At 37.1% G+C, this 22,296-nt stretch overlaps 1 protein-coding gene and 1 long non-coding RNA gene across 8 annotated transcripts; one reads left to right on the top strand and one right to left on the bottom strand.

Annotated features, from left to right (window-relative positions):
• The first annotated feature begins 344 nt into the window (after positions 1-344).
• Positions 345-22,132, top strand: LOC148865209 (uncharacterized). 7 transcript variants are annotated; one of them, XR_016109638.1, is made up of 5 exons: positions 347-627; positions 2,119-2,302; positions 10,633-10,711; positions 17,807-20,263; positions 21,620-22,132. It is a non-coding gene; the product is annotated as an uncharacterized LOC148865209 (long non-coding RNA). The 7 variants fall into 7 exon arrangements; XR_016109637.1 differs by lacking the exon at positions 21,620-22,132 and adding an exon at positions 20,484-20,875; XR_016109640.1 differs by lacking the exon at positions 17,807-20,263.
• Positions 5,427-7,520, bottom strand: LOC148865210 (chalcone synthase-like). The gene is made up of 2 exons (XM_088976698.1): positions 7,071-7,520; positions 5,427-6,645 (listed from the first exon to the last, which is right to left on the bottom strand). Exons 1-2 carry the CDS (start codon positions 7,246-7,248, stop codon positions 5,654-5,656), a joined length of 1,170 nt encoding a protein of 389 aa, XP_088832824.1. The 5' UTR covers positions 7,249-7,520; the 3' UTR covers positions 5,427-5,653.
• Positions 22,133-22,296: the final 164 nt, after the last annotated feature.

Genomic DNA, 22,296 nt, shown 5'->3' with positions numbered 1-22,296 from the left:
GAAAAAAATCATTATTTAGAGAAATTTGCTTTAGTGCCACTAAATGTTAGTTTTAGTGGCGGTTTTAAACATTGCCATTATACATGTAGTAAAATCGCCACTAAACATAATTTTTCAGTGGTAAATATTAAATTGCCGTAAAAAGCATATTTGAAATGCCGCTATATAGTTGTTTTAAGTGGCTTTTATTAAATTGCCATTAAAAACATTTATAAAGCGCCGCTAACATGGCTTCGGACACTTAAGAGGTATGCTTTTTATTTGAACCATTGATTCCAATTCAAATCAATGGTGGAGATGCAAATAGGAAAATATAAATATAAGAAAAGAAAAGTGGCGGGATTGCAAGTTTCTACTTTCTTCCTCCCGCGCGCATTATTATTCTCCCTACACATTTTCGTTCGAATAAAGGAAGAACTATTCATCTTCTTGTCGAAGTCGTGCGCCCACCACACTCTAGACAGCATTCTCGTTCGAAGACATTGCCAATTCAACTATTAGTCTTCTCTCAAAATCGAATCCGTCTATCACATTTGGTGTTCTCGTTCAAACAATTCCAGAAGACCGCTATTGAAGTGTTATTCAAAACCTATTTCGTTGGAGGAACTAGGGCCGCGCATTTTCTTGGTATGTTTTTTGTTTTTCTTATTTTCACTATAAATATTATTTGGTATTTTCATAGAGGTTTGTTTTATCTTTGTTCTCTCTGTTTTTTTCTTTGGGTATCACTTTGTTTTTCTTCAACACCGCTATTGAAGAGACATTAGTGCATTTTGGATTTGGGTTTTCTGGTTTTGATATTTTTGTATGCTTTTAATCGCATCCCAGGTTAGACTATGGTCTCTTTTAAAAGTTCTGTAGGGTTCTGCCATTTTGTGAGACACCCAATTGGGGATTAGAGAGGAGAGGACATTGCTTGTGAGTTTTGTATCCTGGTGGAATTGGCGGGGCGGGAGGCTTCTCTACCAGTAGGATTTCCGGTGGAATCGGCAAAGCCGCAATGACACCTCCTTTGTTTTCCCAGGCAACGTGGCATGGTGTTGATGTCGGGGCTGTTGTTGACCCAATTGTTGCTGGTGTGAAGCGGCTGACTGAAGCTCTCTACCATCAGAATGTTTTGGGAACCCATAGAACTATTGGACAAAGTGAGGATTTGTTTTCCATGAACCCTTTTGTCAAGCGCCCTAGGTTCGAAAGTACAAGCAATTTGCCTATTTATCCATAGAAACCAGAAACCAAGGGGAAGTCCCTAACCTTTAGAATACTTGAACCTTAACAATAAAAGCATAGAGTAGTGAAGAGCAAATCACCTACAATTTTCTTTTTCACTTTGTTTGGTGCCAAACTTGAATCATTGAAGTCCCTAACCTTCCAAAGACCTTAAACCTTAACAACAAACACACAGAGTAGAGAAGAGCAAACCGCATGCAATTGACGCTAGGGTTTTTTGAGAGGCACTATCAACCTAGATGTCGGAAGAGTATATTAGAGAAGAGCAAAAAATTACATTCCTTTGATGTTAGAGAAAAAAATCGTAACAGCTCTACTAGATCTTGGAAGAACCTCCACTTTTGCAATTGAGGCACTATTGATCTCCTTCTTAAATCACCAATTTTGCTAATTTGAGGTATGTTTATCTCGTCTTGGAAACAAATTTTCTTGTTTTTAATTTATTTCGTTCATGCATTTATCACGAAACAAATTTGAGGTATGCTTATCTCACAGGTTTTCGCTGCCTTTGGGTTTCTTACCATTATGAATGAAACCCAGATTTTTTGGGTAGTATGGTTATGTTATGAATGAAATCTACACTGTTATTTACTTATAAAGATAATATACACTTATTTATCAAAAAAGTATCTATTTGTTTTTAATAAAGCAACTATTTTATTAGAATGATTTTTCTTTTCTAGATAAACACCATTTTTCATTCATTCATTAATTATAAACAGAATGTACAATGGATAAAACAAACAATGGAGAGCGTAGAGTACATCTCCCCCTATTTATCATATGACAAAACAGCCCAGAAAAATTAATTTCCAAGTGCCCCTTGCTTCACAAATATCTTTCTGCTTTATCTCTATTTCAGTTGGTGATAATGTTTTGCCCTTGCAGATCCATCTGGATTTATCTTGTTTCCTCTTGTTGTTCACTCTTTTGATCTGGTGGTATCATCGGCTGGAATACTCTCAATCAGGAGTACACATGAATCTGAAGTGAGGTCTCCTACAGAGGATCCTATGACAATTCTTTGGAAGAGCCATTCAATCACAATATTTTTGGTTGTTTTTTTGGAGTGGTAATCTCTCATCTACTGCCATTGATTTATAACTATATTCATGCAGTTGGTATTATACAAGTGCTTCTGTTCTTCACTTAACTTAATGTTAAGCATGTAAAATCTTTACCTGTATTTGCTTGATGTTATCTGATTTTCTCTTGGGTGTTTTTCTTCACTTTGCAGTCTATTCGTTGGTTACTTTATATTGAATAAGCACCTTTGCATGGCTGAACTTTGACTTGTGTGGCTTGGTTGGAATCATCACAGTCTATGTTTTTGTTTGGATCACTACGTATTATACCAATTACAAGCATGGGTGAACAAGCTATTGATAGATATGGGAATAATCACAACCATTTATTTATAACTATATTCATAGCTAGATGCAGTCTCCTTCATCCAGCTATTTCTTCTCTTCCATGTTTCTTCATTTTACTTCTCAAGTAGTTTATGGTTTATGGTTTATTATTTCTTTCTAATTTTCTAGTTTAGATACTTGTACTAAGTTGCCCTGCATCCATTTCAATTCACATTCTCTCTTCTCTCCTATTGAAGTTGGACCTAGGATCCTACAAAGGTGTTGTTTGATAATGGCTTAAATGGATGAGTTGAATAATTTATTATTTTATCTTTTATTGAATAAGCAATCAAGTAGTTTATTGTCTTATAATGGTTGAAATGTTTGATAATCTGTCTTATTGAAATATGTTACATCTTGACTCTTGAGGTTATAATACCTTGCATTTCCATATGCCCCCTGAATATTTTAATCAAGAATGCTTGAGTTCAAGACTTCAAGTTGAAGTGTCCAAAACCAACCAATTTTCCATATCTTGCCTCCACTAGAATCTCCAAAAATACAACTGGAACCAAGTCTACTTCTCAACTTGTGAACCACTGAATTAAAGTTTAAACCATTGTTTATGAATACCTTTCCACACTCCACACCCAAATGTACCTTTACATCCCAGCCATTACCATTGATTCATACCTTTCAGTGATTAATTCCTCCATAGTTTGTTTAGCTCAATGGACCCAAAGGTCAGCCAATAGGGGAATTTGATTGTTATTGAAGTGGCTGGTCTAAGACCTAAACTTGTGCTCATTTGTTAATCTAAGATCTTACTATTCCATTCACCAAGATATGTCCTTCATTCTAATAGTTTTTTTATTTGGATATTTTCGGGTATTAATAAAAAAAGATCTCGGAACATGAATTTTTTAGGTTATTTTGGTCCCAAGATATTCAACAAAATTAAAGGGGAGCCTATTTCAAACAAAAAGGGGAGTGGTAATAGCAATTCCATAATAGGACGAAAGTATTTTTTATTAGTGAAAAATGAAAATACTTATTAACTTTCTTGGCTGTTGTGTATGTTTTAGGGATTGACAGAGAAGATTATTGGGGGTTTTTCGAAGAAAAAGCTTTTTAATATTGCATACTTAAAGTAAGTTCCATGAGACCAAATTATCACATGAAGATTGAATAGTCTAGTAAAAGACTGCTTTTAGGCAAACTTTTGTTTTTAATTTTCCCAATAAATAGATAAGGTTTTTATTAAAGATAGAGTGGGACCACTATAATGTTATTTAGCCAATGATTACCAAATCATTCCAACTCAATCATTAATAGCACAGAACGATGAGTATTCCTAAACTCCTTATTTTCCATAGTCTATGATGTCATTGTTCCATTAACATTCTTCAAGGCTACTTCCTCTGGATTAGTAGATATAAGATGAAAAGTGGAGGAGAAGATAAATGGGAGTTAGAAATAATTTAGGAGAAAAAAGGGGATAATGGTGCCACATGGCTAGATTGGGTATATAGGATTGATTAAGAGGTGTTTTTGGAGAAATTTTAGGTGGGAAAGATAGCTTAGGAGAAGTTTTGGGAGGGATTGGGGCTAAGTGATTAGGAACATGAATGAGAGAGAGGGAGTTAGAGTGAGACTCTAGTGAAGAGGAGAGGGCTGCCACGTGGCTACATGGAAGGGTTGAAAGGGATAAGGAAGAAATGAGAAAGGTTTAAAGGGAGAAAAAAAGAAGGGGAATGAGAAATGGGAGGAGAGGACTGCTGATAAGACCGAATCAGCCCCCCACAAGACAATGTCCCACAGCACATCCCTGCCGTATATTGAGAACATCTCCCGATGATGACATCATCATTCCTGATATTATCATTGGGAGATCTTCCCAATACATGATGGGGATGTGCTGTAGGACATTATGGGGGGCTGATTTGCAGTGACATGGGACCTAATCCCCTTATAATATAGTAATAGTACATACACATGACAAATTGAATCTCAAAGTTTTTATCAAAAACAGTTCAGACTTGTATGGCAAACAAATAAAAGGCTTAATTGAATACATGTCTAACATATATCCCATATATAGGGCCGTCTGAAAGTGGGGGGGGGGGGGTGGAGGCCTGGAGGGTTGCAAGCCACTCCCCCAATATATAAAATTATGCGTATGAGAGAGATCCGCTTCTATCAGGGCAAATATGTGCCCAAACCGTTCTAACAGCCTTTTGCAACCTTGCATCGAAAATCTCTTCATGAAATAAAACATACAAATACGGTGATATTCTCAATGCAAGGCAGTTAAGGCTGCTCGAATGGGTTTGCCATACTGAAGCCGAACTCCGTATGAGATGGTTTGCTCAGAGCCCTAACAAATGGTTGGGATACATCAATACCTCACTAGAACATCTTGTAACAATCACTAGAACATCTTCTAACAGATTTGGACTCATTTGTTCTTTACATAAAACATTTAATGTGCAAATACAAATATGCACAGTGCAAATAGCAGGTTTAGAAATACTGTATAAATGGTTTTGCACCGTACATGTTTGTATTTGCACTCTTCCCAAACTGTCAATACAGTTTTGTCAGAAGATCAAATGAGGAATGTGGATTTAAACCTTTGCCAATTATATACTTCTGCATACTCCAAACATCTCAAACTTACATGTACAACTCCTAACTCCAGGTACTCCACTATCCTCTCTAAAGGGTGTTTGGCATCAATGGTAACACATTTCTGTGCAAGAGCAATTATTGCTCTTAGAAACCAAAAAAAAAAAAACACTACTCGCAAAGTAATCCACTGGGTCAGGGTGGGTCACTTGTATATAGCCAAAGAACGTGGTGACCATATAATATTATTAAATATAAAGTAATACGTTCTCTGATCGATGTCTTTGTCGGTAGGACACATTGGCATACTACAATTACAAGACCAGATCAAACACAACCAACCCACATCTCAATTCACTTGAGAGGGAGGAAAACAAGAAGAAAATGCAAATTTAAACATTCATTTGGTTAAGAGAGATTTTGGACCCTCCATGCATCTCTCTCTAGGCAGCGATACTGTGAAGCACCACAGTCTCAACGGTGAGCCCTGGCCCAAACCCAAACAGCACACCCCACTCGAGTCCTTCTCCAGTGGTCTTGAGGCCATCCTCAATCGACTTCTTCCGCATCTCATCCAATATGAACAGCACACAAGCACTTGACATGTTTCCATACTCGCTCAGGATGTGTCGTGTGGCGCGCAGCTTCTCGGGCTTAAGGGCCAGCTTTTCTTCCACTTGGTCTAGGATGGCTGGACCACCAGGGTGGGCGATCCAGAAAATTGAGTTCCAGTCGGAGATGCTCAGAGGTTGGAATGCCTCCACTAGGCTCTTCTCGATGTTCTTTGAGATGAGCCCGGGCACATCCTTGAGCAGGTGGAAGGTAAGTCCAACCTCTCTCAGGTGCCCGTCAATGGCGCCATGGCTGTCTGGGAGAATTGTCTGGGCTGCCGACACCAACTCAAACAAAGGCTTTTCTACACCGGGCACCGGGTCTGCACCCACAATAACTGCAGCTGCTCCATCCCCAAAGAGTGCCTGGCCCACAAGACTGTCGAGGTGAGTATCACTTGGGCCACGGAAGGTAACAGCAGTGAGCTCTGAGCAGACGACAAGGACACGGGCGCCTCTGTTGTTCTCTGCAAGATCCTTGGCCAAGCGAAGGACCGTGCCTCCGGCGAAGCATCCTTGTTGGTACATCATGAGTCTCTTGACGGAGGGGCGAAGGCCGAGGAGCTTGGTGAGCTGGTAGTCAGCCCCGGGCATGTCGACGCCACTGGTGGTGCAGAAGACAAGGTGGGTGATCTTGGACTTGGGCTGTCCCCATTCCTTAATGGCCTTCGCGGCAGCCTCCTTGCCCAGTTTTGGCACCTCAACCACCACCATGTCCTGTCTAGCATCCAGCGAGGAAGCCATGTACTCACAGATGTTTGGGTTCTCCTTCAAGATCTCCTCGGTCAAGTGCATGTAGCGCTTCTTGATCATTGATTTCTCGCCTGCAATGCACATCACAGTTGTTAAGACTTTTGGGAGAAACAAATTAAGTTGGGTTAATGTGTCTAACTCAGCCGGATCGTTGAGTCATCCGGATTATGAGTCTACTCAATTCCTAAAGTCTTTCTACTTCTGGCCAGGTCTATTTGTCTTGGCCATGGATCAATAAATTCACCCAAAACTGGATGAAAAAAAAATCTAACAATGAATTATATTCAAACACTTTAGCTAAAGAAACTCTCTATATGTATGATATGATCATACTTCAAAGTTCAAATTCCTCTAAATAAGCTAAAGCTCAATATCTGTGTTTGTTTTGATCAATTCACTCAAAATAGACAGATACCATGACCCAGGGACAATGTCTTCCGATCGACTGCCGGTTGCCAATAGACTCGACAGTGATCAGTGACACACTGATACTTACACATGCGCTTGAACTTCTCTTTGAGCTCTGTCTTGTGCTCGCTGTTGGTGATCCGGAAGTAGTAGTCAGGGTATGTGCTCTGGTCGACACAGTTGGGCGGATTGGCTGTTCCAATGGCCATCACAGTGGCCGGTCCTTCAGCCCTCTGTGCCTTGCGGATCTCTTCCACGGTCACCATTTTCGCCTTGAGCTAGCTGAGAGAGAATTGAAGGATTAATTAGAGGCAGGCCCTTGCTGAAGATGCTGGTGGCCGGCTTGAGGTTGAGGTGCTAAGAACTGATGAGAGGGAAGGACACTGAATGGCTTCTTAATATTATTAATCAAGTGGTAGATGGGGTATCAACTATCACGTGCTTGACCGAACCGTCGTGGCCAATTACCAATCATACTCGAGACTTAGTGCACATGAAAAATTTAATTCGGTGCAGTTAGCCTCCCAGCCCCCTTACAGCTCCACCTTACTCCATTGTTGAGTTATTTGGTTTTGATATTACCTAATTAATCATCAATCAATGCACATGGAGAAAATTATTTGTTTCATGTTTTGGTAAATTACAGATTACTACCCTGAACTCCAGGGTGGTGGCAATCACCCCTGAACGAAAATTCTCCACAAAAGACCCTCCCGAACTTTTAGATTCTGACTAAGATCCCCCTTTTATTAGCATTCTGTTTGTCAATTTTGGAAAAGATTATCATGCAATTATATGAATTTTCTATATTCTCAAATTACCCTTTCTTTTCAACAAAATTTTTACATTTTTCTTTGATTTTCATTACCGATTTAGTTGGTATTAATTGCATGTTGTGTTTGTTGCAATTCAAGGTTTTCATAAAATGCTTCTAGCTTGTGCTTTCTTATTTTTTGTTGCAATTTCCATTTTATATATAAGTCTCTGGAATGGTTATTTTGGTAAATTAACATCTTCCATCACTCAACTTAACAAAGAGGCGGTCTTTGTCAGAACCTATAAGTTCAAAGGGTCTTTATTGCAAATAAAAGTTGGGTGCAATCACCACTACCCCTAAAGGACAGGGTAGTAATTTGTAATTCACTCCCTTTTTTCTAGGATATGTTGTCTAACTAAAAGAAAATTAAAGAGTAGAAAAGAGAAAGTCTTCTGAGCAATACATGCCAGTCTTGTGGCGGATCTAGGACCTTTGATCAATGGGTGCAGGCATTATCATAACATCAACTTAATCAATGGCGGATCTAGGACCTTTGATTAATGTTTGTTAATTGTCATATTGAATAAATATGAAGGTATAAGAATCATTTCTCATCATTTCAATTTTAAATTTTAAGTAGTTCTATGCAACATGGGTGAAATTATTTGACACCTTGCTTATTACCAAAAATAAATAAATAAATTGACTCCTACATTTTTATTTGAGTGGGTAAATTGTGAAAAAATTAAAAAGTTTCGATTATTATATAAAAAATTTTCAAATCTCATTGGGAACAATTGTCCACAATGACATATATATAGATCGGCCTATACATACTTGTAGATTGACCAAACACCACCACTTAATTGTGGTTCTCTACTTAGCCATCTCTTTTATAATCTTTTTTCCATCTTACTAAGCTTTGAACGACTCATACCTGAATTGAATGGTTGGAAATTTGGCTCATGCTTCTTCATTTGTGTTTACAAGTATTACTTTGCTACAAAATCAAAACAAAAGTTCTTTATAATTCATGTGATCATTTTTGTGGGCTAAAATAATGTCATCATTTTTGCACTAATCCCCAGTTGGGTTAAGTGTGGAAACCCACATTAGTAGCACAAAAAAAAAAAGTGTAAATCCACATTGACTGTGTTGACACAAATTTCTTGTATTTAATTAACACAAAATGTGGATACAATTTACAAAATAAATTTGTAAAAAAGAAAAATACAATGGATGAAACTCTCTGTGATTCTACTCGATGACATGAACAACCTTTTAGCCGTCGAATTCAGTGAAGATAGGGACCATTGGTGTGTTTCTCGTGCTTCTCAAAGTGTTAATGTAGATTTATTTGATTTTAGCACTTTTGAAAAAATTGATATAGATTTCTTCACTCTGGGTTTTGTGCTTAATCGACCACAAATAATGCTTCTCTATGAAGGGATTTTTTTTTTTTTTTTGTAATGGCTTGATCTTCTTAGAAGATCTTGAATCCATGTGTGAAGTAGAGAACTAATTAAGAAACTTCTTTCCTTCTTTCTTATCTCTTGATAGTTATGTAGAGTTGAAGCTTGCAAGAGATTGTGATTGCTTGCAATTCTAAAGTGTTGGTGTGAATGAATGAGAATTTCTCCAATGTGCAAGTGTGATTGTAAAAAAGAGAGCCTCTTAGTGGCTTGATCTTCTTGGAAGAGCTCGATTCCATATGTGAAGTAGAGAACTAGTTAAAAAGCTTATTTCCTTATTTTTTTTTTCTCTCTTGATATTGATGTAGAGTTGAAGCTTGCAAGAGCTTGTGATTGATTGCAAATTCTCAAGTGTTGATGTGAGTGAATGAGCTTCTCCAATGTGCAAGTGTGATTGTGAAAAAGAGAGCCTCTTTCTCGCTAGGCAATGTTATCTATAGCCTAGGATTGGAGTTGCCACCTCAGCCCTCAATTTACTAACAGTCCCATGTAAATGGGGTATTGGGTTAGGGTTAACTCCTAAACATGCTCCATTATGTAGAGGCAATCGTTTTGCCAAAAGGACCATCATATTACAATAATTAATGGGCCTAATTGGACTTGATACACTTGGATTATTGCGCCACATGGTCATGTTTTAATAAACTTGGGCACTGGGCCCATGGAAGCTCATATTAATTTAGAAGTACCATGCAAATTAAATCCATTTAACTAGCTTAGAAATTCACATGTCTATAGGCAGATAAGGTTAGGTCAGCCTTAATTAGAGGTTTGGGTTGAGGTGAATCCATGATGAACCTAGCCTTTGAGTATATAGATTTAATTTGGTTTCCATTTTATTTAGTTGGGTTGGATTGTTTTTTGTGCAAGTTTGGGCTGATCCGAATTAATTCCCAATTCGACCTCTTAACATCCAAGTTTGGGCTCATTTTAGGAAGCATGTAAATACAAATTATGTTTTGTGCAGTATTAGATTTGTATTTGTGTACTTGCACTCTTCCCAAAGTGAGCCATCATTCATCCATAAATATTTATATTCCTTATTAATATACATACATATACATAAATCCCATTCTCTCTTTAAATGCCATTATATTCACTTCAAGAAAAATGATCTTTAACAATGGTTTTTAATTCTCGTATTTAGCTTGGCCACGGTTTCATGGACCGTTGCAATACATGCTTTACTTTTGAGATGGTTATAAAGTTAACCGTTGTAATACATATTCTACTTTTGTTGAAACCGTGGCTGCATGTTTGCGCGGGTTTTTCCTCAAATTTTCGTCATCTAACATAAGAAAATGAGCATTGCCCGCGCATATCTTCCTTCTTGCGCTTCTTTCTCTGTCCCTCTCTCTCTCTCTCTCTGCTTCACTCTTTTCATCTCTGCTTCACTCTTCCCCTCTGTTCATGCTTCTCAGGTTGTCGTGTGCAAGGAGTGAAGCGACGGTGAGTTGAAAACCCTCGGGCCTCTGCTGGTGTATCTCTCTTCAAGAAACAGTGAGTTTCTCTATCCCTCTTCTTCTTCTTCTTCTTCTTCTTCTTCTTCTTCTTCGTCTTCTTCTTCTTCTTCTCCCTCTCTCTCTCTCTCTGTCCTATTCACTTTTTTATGCTCACTTTGACCAGATTACAACTCCGCATTCGGTAGTGTTAAAGCGAACTCTAGGCTTAGGTTCAAAGATTGGAAAATACTCTAGTAGGTTTTTTGGATAGAAGGGGCTTATGAATCATGGTGTAGTTTCTCTGATTCAAAGATTAGCAAATACTCTAGTAGGTTTTTGGATAGAAAGGGCTTATGAATATGGATCTGACTTGTATTTGGGGTGTCAATGGGGTAGTTCTTTAGGCTTGGGTTAATCTCTTATGTGGTTATGTTTTGGGAGTTGAGCTAGATTATCCATGGCTAGCTCAGTTGTTTCTTTACAGTTTGAGTTTTCCTTTATTTTTTGTACTCTTTTTCTATTGTTTCAACAAATTTCTCTGGTCAGTTACTAGAAAGAAAAGGAAGAAAGAGAAACTGTTAAATCTTCCAATTCTAAAGAGCTTTCTAGTTAGGCCCCATCAAACAGTATGTGGACTGTGCTTACATTCTTCCTAACGGAATATAAACTTTCCTTTATCTCTTACAAGCAAGTTTGATCCGATCATTGATAATTGCCTTTTGTCTACTAGTTTAAGGCTAAAAACAGTTATGTTGTCTTTCCAAGTTGTTTTGGTGTCAACTGTCATTGGAGGTAATCAAAATATGCTCACTTCACAATATAATTACATTAATGATTAAAAAATAGATCATTATTGTTCTAATAGTTCCTATGGATATTCTACATTCTGCTGCATTTGCTCTTGGTTATTGGCTTTCAAAAATGCTATTTGGTGAGTCCACTTCTCGTACCATTTCTATAGAATGTGGGATGCAGGTTTTTATCTTTGTTTATAATCTGTGTATTTTCTCGTCACTTGTAACGTGTCCAATAATTTGTATGCCATAAAACAGTTATATATATATATATATTATGTTCATAATGCATGGCATCTTCATTTAATCCCATACTAGTGAAAATCACTGATACTGGTATCTTTCTGCAATTTACTATCCCTTTCATATTTTTCTGGTAACCTGGAATGATGAGAATGTTTGCAATTTTAATGGCATATGGGCACCATTGCAAGGAGAGGTCTAGGGACCCTTGACCTTAGTTCCATGGATCTTTTTTCCCCAAATTTAGCATGATCCAGTTATGTCCAAAATAGAGAACTTAATGTAGTTGGGTTTTCTGTGACTTAGATTGATAGAAATTGTGAGTAAACAACAATTTATGTTAAATAGTGTACTTGTAAAACAGATTTTTTTTTGTCTTCAGACGAACCTCAAACTACTTTTATATTGCCATAGTGTAGAAATGATACACTGTGAACCCTTAAAATCAAATAATAGATAGTAGGAAATTATGAAATGTACTTAATAGATTACTGCATATGAATTAAGATTAAAAATCTTACTATTAGAGCTGAATGGACAGGAAATTGGTAAGCTGGCAGTGATTTGCTGGCTTTACTCACCGAAGCTCCAAAACCCCCTATTTGCTACTGTTGTTCATTCATTAATCCTAATAAAAGATATTTTTACAAGATAAATTAAAATTATAATTTTTTTTTGGTAGGAATTAAGAAGTTAAGACCTAAACATTTTTTTGAGAAAAGGTAGGGTAAAATTTTATCGATATTGAAATAAGATACAAAGGGATCCCCCAAGGAAAAAACCTTGACAGGGTCCTACATTACAACCCCCAGATTACAACTCCCAAAAGTTACTAGAATTCAATCTAACCTCCAAATGTGAGGTCTGAATCTCTTTAGTTGCCAACACCCAAGAGATTAATTTTCCAACTAAACACGAAATTAGATCCTCCTAACTTCTAGCAATATTATGGAATATCCTTTTGTTCCTTTCAATCCAAATGGTACTGATTACAGCAGCTGGAATGGTTTTCCAAATAGCAGCAACAAGTTTTGGCATCCCCTTTAAATCCCATCTCCAAATCTGATGGATGAAAGGAAAGTGAAGCAACACCCATTGTCCAGCACGAAGCCCCACCTTCCTTTTAGAAAAGGACCCACCAAAGCTGAAATCAGGATTTGGTTGAAAAAAATCTCATTCTTCTCCCCAGCACCCCACCAAACATCTTTAACCCTTGGATTGAGCTCTGCCTCATGCAACCTTCCCAACAGATCAATAATTGGGGAACCTCCCAATTCTTCAGATTTCTCCAGCCCCTGGATTGAGCTCAAAGATATCTCCTTCCTTGTTGGAAACAATTGCATAAAGGGAAGGATACAACTCACAAAGGGGTTGTTGACTTGAGCACCAACAATCTCTTTAACAGATCCCTTGAAGAACCATTTATAACCAATATGAACATAGCTTCCCTACTCCCATTCCTCTACCCCCACCTTCAAAAGTAAATTGAAACAAATGCACACCTGCATTAGGAGACCCAGTGGATGATTCAAATCTCTCCAGCAGATCCCTTGAAGAACCATGTTCATAGAAGTACGAGCCAAAATATGTAACAAGTTAACAATGATTTATGCATTTTTTTTGTCCTTTTAAATTTTGGGAGACCATCATAAGTTTCATGTGTCAAATTCATGGCCATTTAATTTCCATCCACACAGGAGTCATTTATCTAACTTGTCCTATAAATATAATGTTTCATAGGGCTGCTACTCTATTAAGATGATAATTGTAGGTTAGGGTAGTAGGCCTACACAGTGCTTTTGGGCCATTTGTAAGTGTATGGTCTGCAATAGGACTTGATACTTGTGTAAGTATCAAGACTTCTAAGTATCAAATGTATAGAGCCTCAAAACTAGGTTTTGTGCTTTTTGGGCTTTAAAGGCACAAGTCTTCAAACTTTTTCAAGCATAACTATATTCAATAGATTTGGGTCAGACCTAGAATGTGTGGAATGCATTATTGGTATTTAGAGATATTAAGATATCTACTCCTAGGTTGTGAATTTATAGGATTGATTATATTCATAAGGCATTTTTGTGTGGGTTTTGTGACATCTAGGTTGCTTTGGAAAAGGATGTAAGTAACAACTTCGTTGTTTAATTTGTTTATTCTTTCTTCTATCTTTTCTAATATTGGAATGCTATGGAATGTGCTATGGACATGCTCTATATGATATTGGAGTGCTATGGATATGCTAACTGGCATGGTGAGGAGTTTTAGAGGATTAAATAAATCCAACTAGGTTTCTCTATATCAAACCCAAAGTAACAATTGAAAATTGACCAACTAAGCCTGGATTGTTAAACCAACCTATTTGGGTCAGCCTTGTTCCTGACAAGTCATTAAGAATGCTAGTCGGTTCAGTATGGCCAATCTGATTTTCTTAACTTAAAAATTCATTCTTGTGCACATTTGAACAAGTCAGTTGGTATGGCTCTTGGTACCCCAGTTCTTCCAGTTTGGAACTGGCCAAATTATTCATGAATTTCATAGAAAATTTAACAAATTTGCTAATGAAATATGGTAAACAGGTTAGAGTGGGTTTTAGCTGAAGTAGATCCCAAGTTGGAGCCTATGAAAATACAACAACTAAGTAAAAGTCAACAAAACTGAATGAATGGATACTTTACTTCTAAAAAAATCAAAGTGAACCACTGGCATTTGGTGATCATGGGTTCAGTAAAAGAGGTTGTATTTAGGCAAACAAACCAGTAGATTTGAGTTTTGTGTATACTCTGTCTCTCCGTGTTCATGTTCTTGTAAGGAGGAATCATTAATTGGAGAAACACAGGTTTGAGTCTGAGAGAAGCCACTTTGCTCAAGAAATGCCGGAGGTTAGGTCCATACCAACTCCACCAGTCCTCCCTTCGCAAGATCAATAATAGTTGGAACCAGATTTCAGTAATTCCCTTTTTTTGTTACTTTTTTGTCCATGGTACAGTGCTAATCAATTAATACAGAGACCTAAAATTGATGGTATAATGCACTATATTGGATATTTGCATTCTCCAAACAGGCACAAGAAGGGGGTGCACAATTATAATTTGTGAAAATTTCATATCCTCACAAGTATCAAAAGAAATTTCAAATCTCCATGCTGTAAACATTTTCATGTCAACTTGAAGGGGTAAGTCCTTGCCCAATCTGTGGAGCACCAAGGTTTAGGGAATGCATGAAATAGGTTATATGGAATGCATGATAACAATATTTCTAGCATCTGGTAGGAAAGAACATTCTGGTTGAACCAGAGTGTTCAACTTTCACAAGTGTTTTTATAAGATATACTTGAATGATAGGACTACTATGTTTAGTAGTCTAAGAAGTGTTTAGTCTATCTTCCTAACCTATTTGTAAATTATCATTTTTTAACTGTGATAGGACTGCTATGTTTAGTAGTCTTTTTCACCATAGATGTACCCAAAACATCAGCAGTCAGCAATTAGCAGACTCAACACTCATAAGTCTATGAGTTCCTTTTGCTCTGTCTGTTCAACTAATTAGAAATTGAGCTGATTAAAACTGGAATAACTTTGCTTCAGGAGAGGGAAGTAAAAAAGGACCCACTTTCTCTATTCTATAAATGTATTAAGGTGCTGTCTATTAGTCGCTGAAACCCATCCAAGCCAATCTCTGAATACAGTTTCTTCAGAGGGCCTAGCCCATTTCAGAGCCATCTCTACACTGGTTTCAAGCTTAAATATCATGAATGGCTCCTCAGTCAAGGCCCAAAGACTGTCTTCCCCAACTCCCAGAATTTTCCTTTTGACACCATTCTCCATAGATGCCACTTCTGCAGGTGCTTCGGCCACATCTCCAGCATTAGATGCCACTTCTGCAGCTTGGGCATGAATACTTCCCCGGAAGAAACAATCTCTAGTCCTGCCCCTCCAAGTCGCCTGCCACCCAGCACCCAGACTTCAAGCTTAAAGACAAACCCAGAAGCCATGAATCTTGGCTCATTCAACTGAGCCATACAAAGGAACACATATAACTTACAAAAAGAAAAAGAAAATTCCTACCCAATTAATTATCTATGCCATGAACATTTTGTAAAGTATTGTAAACTGTAATTATTATTTTTTGATAGATAATTGTAAGTTGTAATTATGATAATCAGAATCTTCAAATAGACCATGCACAGATAAATCATCATCATCTAAGCCTTGTTCCAGTCCCAACTATATGGAGTTGGTTGCGTGAATCCTGTTTCTCCCTATTTTGTTTTTTTATTTATGGGCATGTGTCAGTGTTTATAAAAGCTAAGAGAGAGATGCCATGTTGCCAAGTTCAGCTTCAGAACTTGCTTCACAACAACCTAAAAATGATTGACAGATTAGATGGTTCATGTTTAGTGATAATGTTGGTTGTGGTGTTGGCAACTTTTAGTTGGACCCTATTTATTAATTAATGGGTATTTGAATTGATTCTTTCAACTGGTAGTACCATGAATTGATGCTTGAGCATGTTCTTAATTTGTACTGTGAGGAAATGGCTTCAGAGACAAGACCAACAAGAAACATGTCTCCGAACCATAAACCCCCATAAAGTTTTTATCCAAATCGAGCTGGAGTTGTAACTGTTTTCTACAAATGAGATGGGATGTTCCATTCTAACACGTGAACTTGTTTCTCCTTCACTTTTTCAGTGAAAGGAAAGAATGGTGAACCTCCTTCTGTGGAGACATCTACGAAAAACTAGTAGTTGTTAAAAAGATGTTGTGACATTAGGCCTTGTCTGATGGAAGAGGTAGTTTGAGCCCAGATGTGAGACATTTTGTTATGGGCCCGGGAATAGGATCTCGTCACGGGTCGGTCCACGGGGAAAACCTCCTGTTTTCCCTTGTCCCTTCTTGATGAACCTATCTTGGTGCCTTTGGTGATTTGTTCAAGAGATCACCAATTCTCCTAACTCACTTCTTTAACTGAATATTCGATATCTTTATTGACTGATAGCAGCTCCTTAAATAGGAGATTACAAGAGTCCTAATCTTAGGGAGACTCCTTGCTGATTAGGGAGACTCCCAGTTCTATCTTGCTAAGGATCAGATAAGCTAGTCCTAATCTGATAATCTACTAACAAGATAAGATAAGCTAATCCTAATCTGATAATCTACTAACAAGATAAGATAAGAGCAATAGAATAAGATAAGAACAAGCAAGATGACTAATCTAATCTGGATGAGACTGCTGTTGCCGAACTGGGTAGGATGAAATCATTGGATCACTGCTGCTGCTGGCGGTGGGTCAGGTTCCTGTTGCTGCCGGCGGCGATGGTACGTCTTCCCGAGGGATGCGTCCATAACACATTTCATTTGCTTTTCCCATCAAAAGCTAAACCTTGGAGGGAGCTAATAACTCATCATCTCATAAGCCTTTTGTGCTTATGAGATGTATGCTTCAACATGAATCTTTCTAGGCAATTCAAAATTTATGCAGTTCAGGTTGTGGTTATTTGGTGCCTGAGCTGACCTGACCTCAACAGGATTAGCTTGGTCGCCCAGTTGATAGTTAGGTAGCCGACCCATACCCATGACATTAAGCAAATGAAGAGTTTACAAAGACAATATTAATTCATATGGATGATATTTCTATTCATTTGAGACCTGTTTTGATGGGTCATAGATCTTTTGGATGTTAGATGGCACCCATTTCGTAACAAACAATTTGGTTGATGGCCTCATCCGATGTGACAAGTTTCATCATAATATGATCAGTTAATATGTTGCAGACTGTAAAGATGGAATGCTGTTATCAACATTATTTTTCAGAGCCACCAGATTTAGAACTGTAAATGTCTGGTATCATTATGCCATATTGTTACCTGAAAACCAGGAAAGTAAATCATTAAAAGAAAAGCAGGAAAATAATGTGGTTGGTTACAGTTATATTTCATTTGTAGTGAATGTTTTCAGTTACTTTTGGGTTTGGCCATTAATAATATTTATATCTTAGTGATAAGTTTCACTAGAATAGTAGAAACTGTAACTACCACTGTCATAATGATAAAAAAAGAAGTCTGGAATCTGCATTGTGGGGCCAGATATTTTGCTATTTTAAACCTTGGTTTCAAACTTTCAGGGACATTTACAATCAAGTGATCAGCATATCATTGTCTTGCAGATTCATATACACAAAGATCGGTAACTATTTTTTTTTGCAAAAGACAAGAAATAAAATGCAATATGTTTCTCACCATCTGGGAATAGTAACTAAATTTTTTGCATATTCCCATATAACCTTAGTCAGTAAAACTGGATTATGTCAAGGGCATTTGTTTCCTTAATTCGATCAGTGTCATATTCCCTTGTTTAAATTTAAAATATAAACTACCAAGATTGGTGAACATGTTAAGCACCATCACTTAGATTTTTAGGTAGAAATCTTTATGAACATTTTCTGGGTTTCAAAGCAACAACTTAAGATGTTGTTAGCAGAACTGCAGACAGAACAGATATGGCACTTAACAAAACAGAATGGCAAAATAAGATTCATGTAGCCAAACCCCATATAGTTGGGGCAAGGCTTAGATGATAATTTTCTTAGTTATTACTGTAAACGGCAAATGAAAGTTTGATTGCCTTGCTTGTTTATTTTGATGGTGTTAGATGGTTTTGGATTGAAAAATAAATAGAAATCTCCTGACTATTTACTACTAATTCTAATTGGATCTGCATTGATAAATGGTGTATGTTATTAGACTCTTTTCCTGTGGTGTGTTAGATGGTTTAATGGTGTTAGATGGTTTTGGATCAAAAAATAAATAGAAATCTCCTGACTATTTACTACTAATTCTAATTGGATCTGCATTGATAAATGGTGTATCTTATTAGACTCTTTTCCTGTGGTGTGTGCTGAGAGCCTAAATTTTGTTTCTTTGTTTCTATGCTTTTTCTTCTTTTCTAACTTTATTTAGATGAATATTTAATAGGAATTTCAAAGATTATCAAAAGAAAAGTAGAAAATAATTTTAGGGTTAGTGTTTTATAGGCAATTGGAAACTCTAGCAGAATTAAAATAAGTTCTTAAATCTTAAACCTTGGGCTGGCAAACATGACAAGGTGGGTTTGAGTCTGAGAGTGGCCATTTCATGTTAAAAATGCTAGAGGTTAGGTCCATTTCCATTTCATCCCTCCCAAGACACCAAATAGCTGGCACCATTACCAGCAGTTTTGATGCTTTCCTTGAGACTTGGGAGCGGGAATCCTTTTGATGCTTTCCTTGAGACTTGGGAGCGGGAATCCTTTTGATGCTTCTATAGTTATTGTTTTCAATATTAGGAAACTTTGATGCAACATTTGTATAAGAAATGTCGAGCCTGAGATTTGTAGCTACATGGTCAGAACCCAAGCTGTCCACCATTGTTAAATGCCATGTCCATTGTTAAAAACAAGAGGGGCAAGGATTGTCACATCCTGGACAACAACTTCACTGTTCATCTAGCATAAACAATCTTTGCTCTCCAACTAATACATACAATCTCCATTTTTGAATGTTTTTACAGAGGTAAGCAAACAGAGAGGCTGTTAAATCCTTTCAGAGGGGACAAACCTGCAATATACAGGGTGAATGGTCCAAAATGGAGAGTTTAAGAATGTCAAGTTTGAGATGATCACATCAGCTGAATTCATCAACTCAACCAAATGGGGACGACTCTAATATAACTATACCTAGAGATGTAAATGAGGATGGGGACGACTCTATCTAATAGCTTGCATATATATAGCTAATCTAGAACAATCATGTTTGCATACTCACCTCACTGGAGCTTATTTTTGTGACCAATGAACCAAGCTAGTGCTTGAGTTAACCTTTTATGGCTAAAGGAGATTGGCCTGGTCTGAATCTGTGGATCATGTTCTATATTAACCTTGGTAGTGGTGACCGGTGACTGGAGAGGTAATTAATGTTCAGGAGATACAATTTGTTTCTCTTGTCAAAAGACCAAACTTATATTATAATTTTTTTTTCTATTTCCATAAAATTCTAAGAGAACTAGGGAAGTTGTTGAGAAAATTAAAAGCATAAAACCAAAGAAAAAAGAAAGCAAAAGATCATGATAAGTATATTAAAAAAACATCATTATTTGGCCTCCATACATCCAAAGATCATAATATACTGTGTACCTTATTGGCTACTGATGCAGTGGTCCCAATTTCCTCTCAAGTACTAAGCAATGGGTCTAAAGAAGAGCCACTATAGGTCCATTCAAGATGTTGGAGGTTAACCCCATTAATTGGGACCATAGGCTTAGTGGCTTTGGCAGGAAAAAAAAGAGCTAGAAAGATCCATTTAGAGAGACCCAGATCATTTTTTGGATAATATGCATAACCATGAAAGGGATCCATATTGTACATACAGCAATGGGCTAAGAAAATTTTCATGAATTTTTCAATGGACTACACATGTTTCATGGATGTGGTCAGACATCTTCAAAGGAGATGACAATACCCAGGAGTTGCCCATCTAAAACTGATCAACACCCCATATTGAGGACCACGGAGCTTCTTCCCAAACCTGCATTGTATATGTATCAAGGTGATGTGCCTTCTCTTCTTTTTAACTTTTCTCCTTTTTTAATTCTTTATTCTATGCAGGAGTAAAAATGTATAACCTCCTTTTTAATTAGATCATTTTGAGGCTCAAGTTCTAGTGCTAGTTATATCAGTTGCAGATCAATTTTAGAAAAATACTTCCACAGAATAGATGACAAAAGAAAGTGGAAAACTGAAAACCCTTGATGCCTATTATGACAAAGCTTGCAGAACTTCTACAGAGGAATTCAACTAGGCCAATGCACAACTGAAGACATACCCATCTGGACCCATGGGAAACAGGGCAGATTTACTGAAAACTCTGCCTACAAAGCAAGAATACGCATAAGACATTCTGAATATTCTGAACTTGCATATATCTCAGAAAATGTGTCATGGATCCACCACTTTGTGTTATAGCCATCACCCACAGAACTTGATTTGTGGAAATTTTGAGGCTTATGAGGGCAGGAGAGATAAGAGGTTGTAATGACAATTTGTGGAACATGGTAATTAATCATTGATTGAGCCAAAGAGGCTGTCTGATTTATCATTCATGAGAATTTATTATTCCATTTACAGCCTTGGTGAAAGAAGCATTCATCAGAATTTATCATTTTACATTCTCATACTTAAAAAGGACTTTATGTCTTCCTGAAATCAGCTTCACTCCCTATGCAAGATTTGGCACCTGGTGAGAGTTTTCACATGGATACAAGCACCTATGATGATAGATGTATTCATACACAAAGGAAAGTAACTAGTGATTCCACCAACATTGAATGTCAAAATTATGAAGAGCAATGGAATTCATTTCCAAGCTGCCAAAAGCAACCCTAAGAATCAAGAATCAACCTACAAATATACATGTATTCCAAAGTTTCTTTTTCATTAATTCCACCAATACCTCGTTCTGTAGATCCCTGCTGCAAGTGCTGTCACTCCAAAAGCTATAACAAACTTATTCTGGTCTGTCAATAGCTTAATTACATTTTCTCTGTCATAGCTTAATCACATTGATCTGGGCTATGATTTGCTTCATTTCTAAATTTGATTCGTCTAATCATAGTTTAATTACATTTCATTTAATGATTCATATTTGAGTGAACGGTTATGCTTACAAATAGAATCATTTCAGTTTGTTTAGTGTAGATGATCTATGAACTGTGTGCTCAACTTACTTGATCTTATTAGTCTAGCATTGAAGGCCACACCTCAAGAAAGACTAAATATTGGCAAATAATATCACATGGTTCCAGCTTATATCAAGAAACGTTGAATATTGAGGGCCATACCATAGATGGGCCTTCTTTGTTGCACCATCCTGATTTTTATTCCCTTGGATTTTTTTTTTTTCTAGGGCACCAAAAAGAAAGTGATCTCAAACAAATCGAGTGTAGCAAGTCCCAAATTCTCAATTAAATGGGGAAGTTGAAGAACAAGAGACTGAGACACAACAACCAGCAATCTCATTTGCAATACCCTCAAGCTTCTCAACCCCAAGTAGACCCTACACCCTCTCATCATTCTTAGGAGGAAACTGAAGACCAATTACCTCCACAAGCAGAGTCCTCAGCACAAGAAAACAAGAGGCCCAACTTTTTGTAAAGATGTGTATAAAATGAATGATAATGAGCGTATTTCTATATTTTTGTATGGTCAGCCAAAAGATGGAAAATTGTCCCAGTTTATTGGCACAATAGCATATAATGGAAATATTGTACCTGTTGATGTGGATAGTTGGAAGAAGGTATTGAATACAACTAAAGATCGTGCCTAGGGTTTTATCAAGGCATTCTTTTCAATTTATTCACTATTTGTATTTTGGATTTGAACTTTTTTTAAATAATGAAATATGTGATGATATATAAAATCTCATTCTTACATATGTAATGCAAGATAAGTTTGATGTTTCAGATGATCATAAAGGATGGTGCTTAAAGGACCTAAATGCAAAATGGAAGATATGGAAATGTATTTTATATTGAGATTTTTATAAGCCCGAAGTTCCAATAGCAGAACAACTTACTCCCCCAA

Source organism: Nelumbo lutea, chromosome 3 (assembly GCF_056320005.1).
Source record: "Nelumbo lutea isolate HS-2025 chromosome 3, American lotus-T2T, whole genome shotgun sequence".
In the NCBI taxonomy this organism is placed as follows: Eukaryota; Viridiplantae; Streptophyta; class Magnoliopsida; order Proteales; family Nelumbonaceae; genus Nelumbo; species Nelumbo lutea.
The sequence above is the reverse complement of the archived record's forward strand: the minus strand, read 5'-3'. Positions and strand labels throughout refer to the sequence as shown.

Excerpts from the sequence above, each read along its gene's own strand:
- LOC148865210 (XM_088976698.1), bottom strand. The coding sequence starts at position 7,248 with ATGGTGACCGTGGAAGAGATCCGCAAGGCACAGAGGGCTGAAGGACCG. Across the intron at positions 6,646-7,070 it reads AGAGAAGTTCAAGCGCATGT|GCGAGAAATCAATGATCAAG; the intron begins GTAAGTATCAGT and ends TGTGCATTGCAG.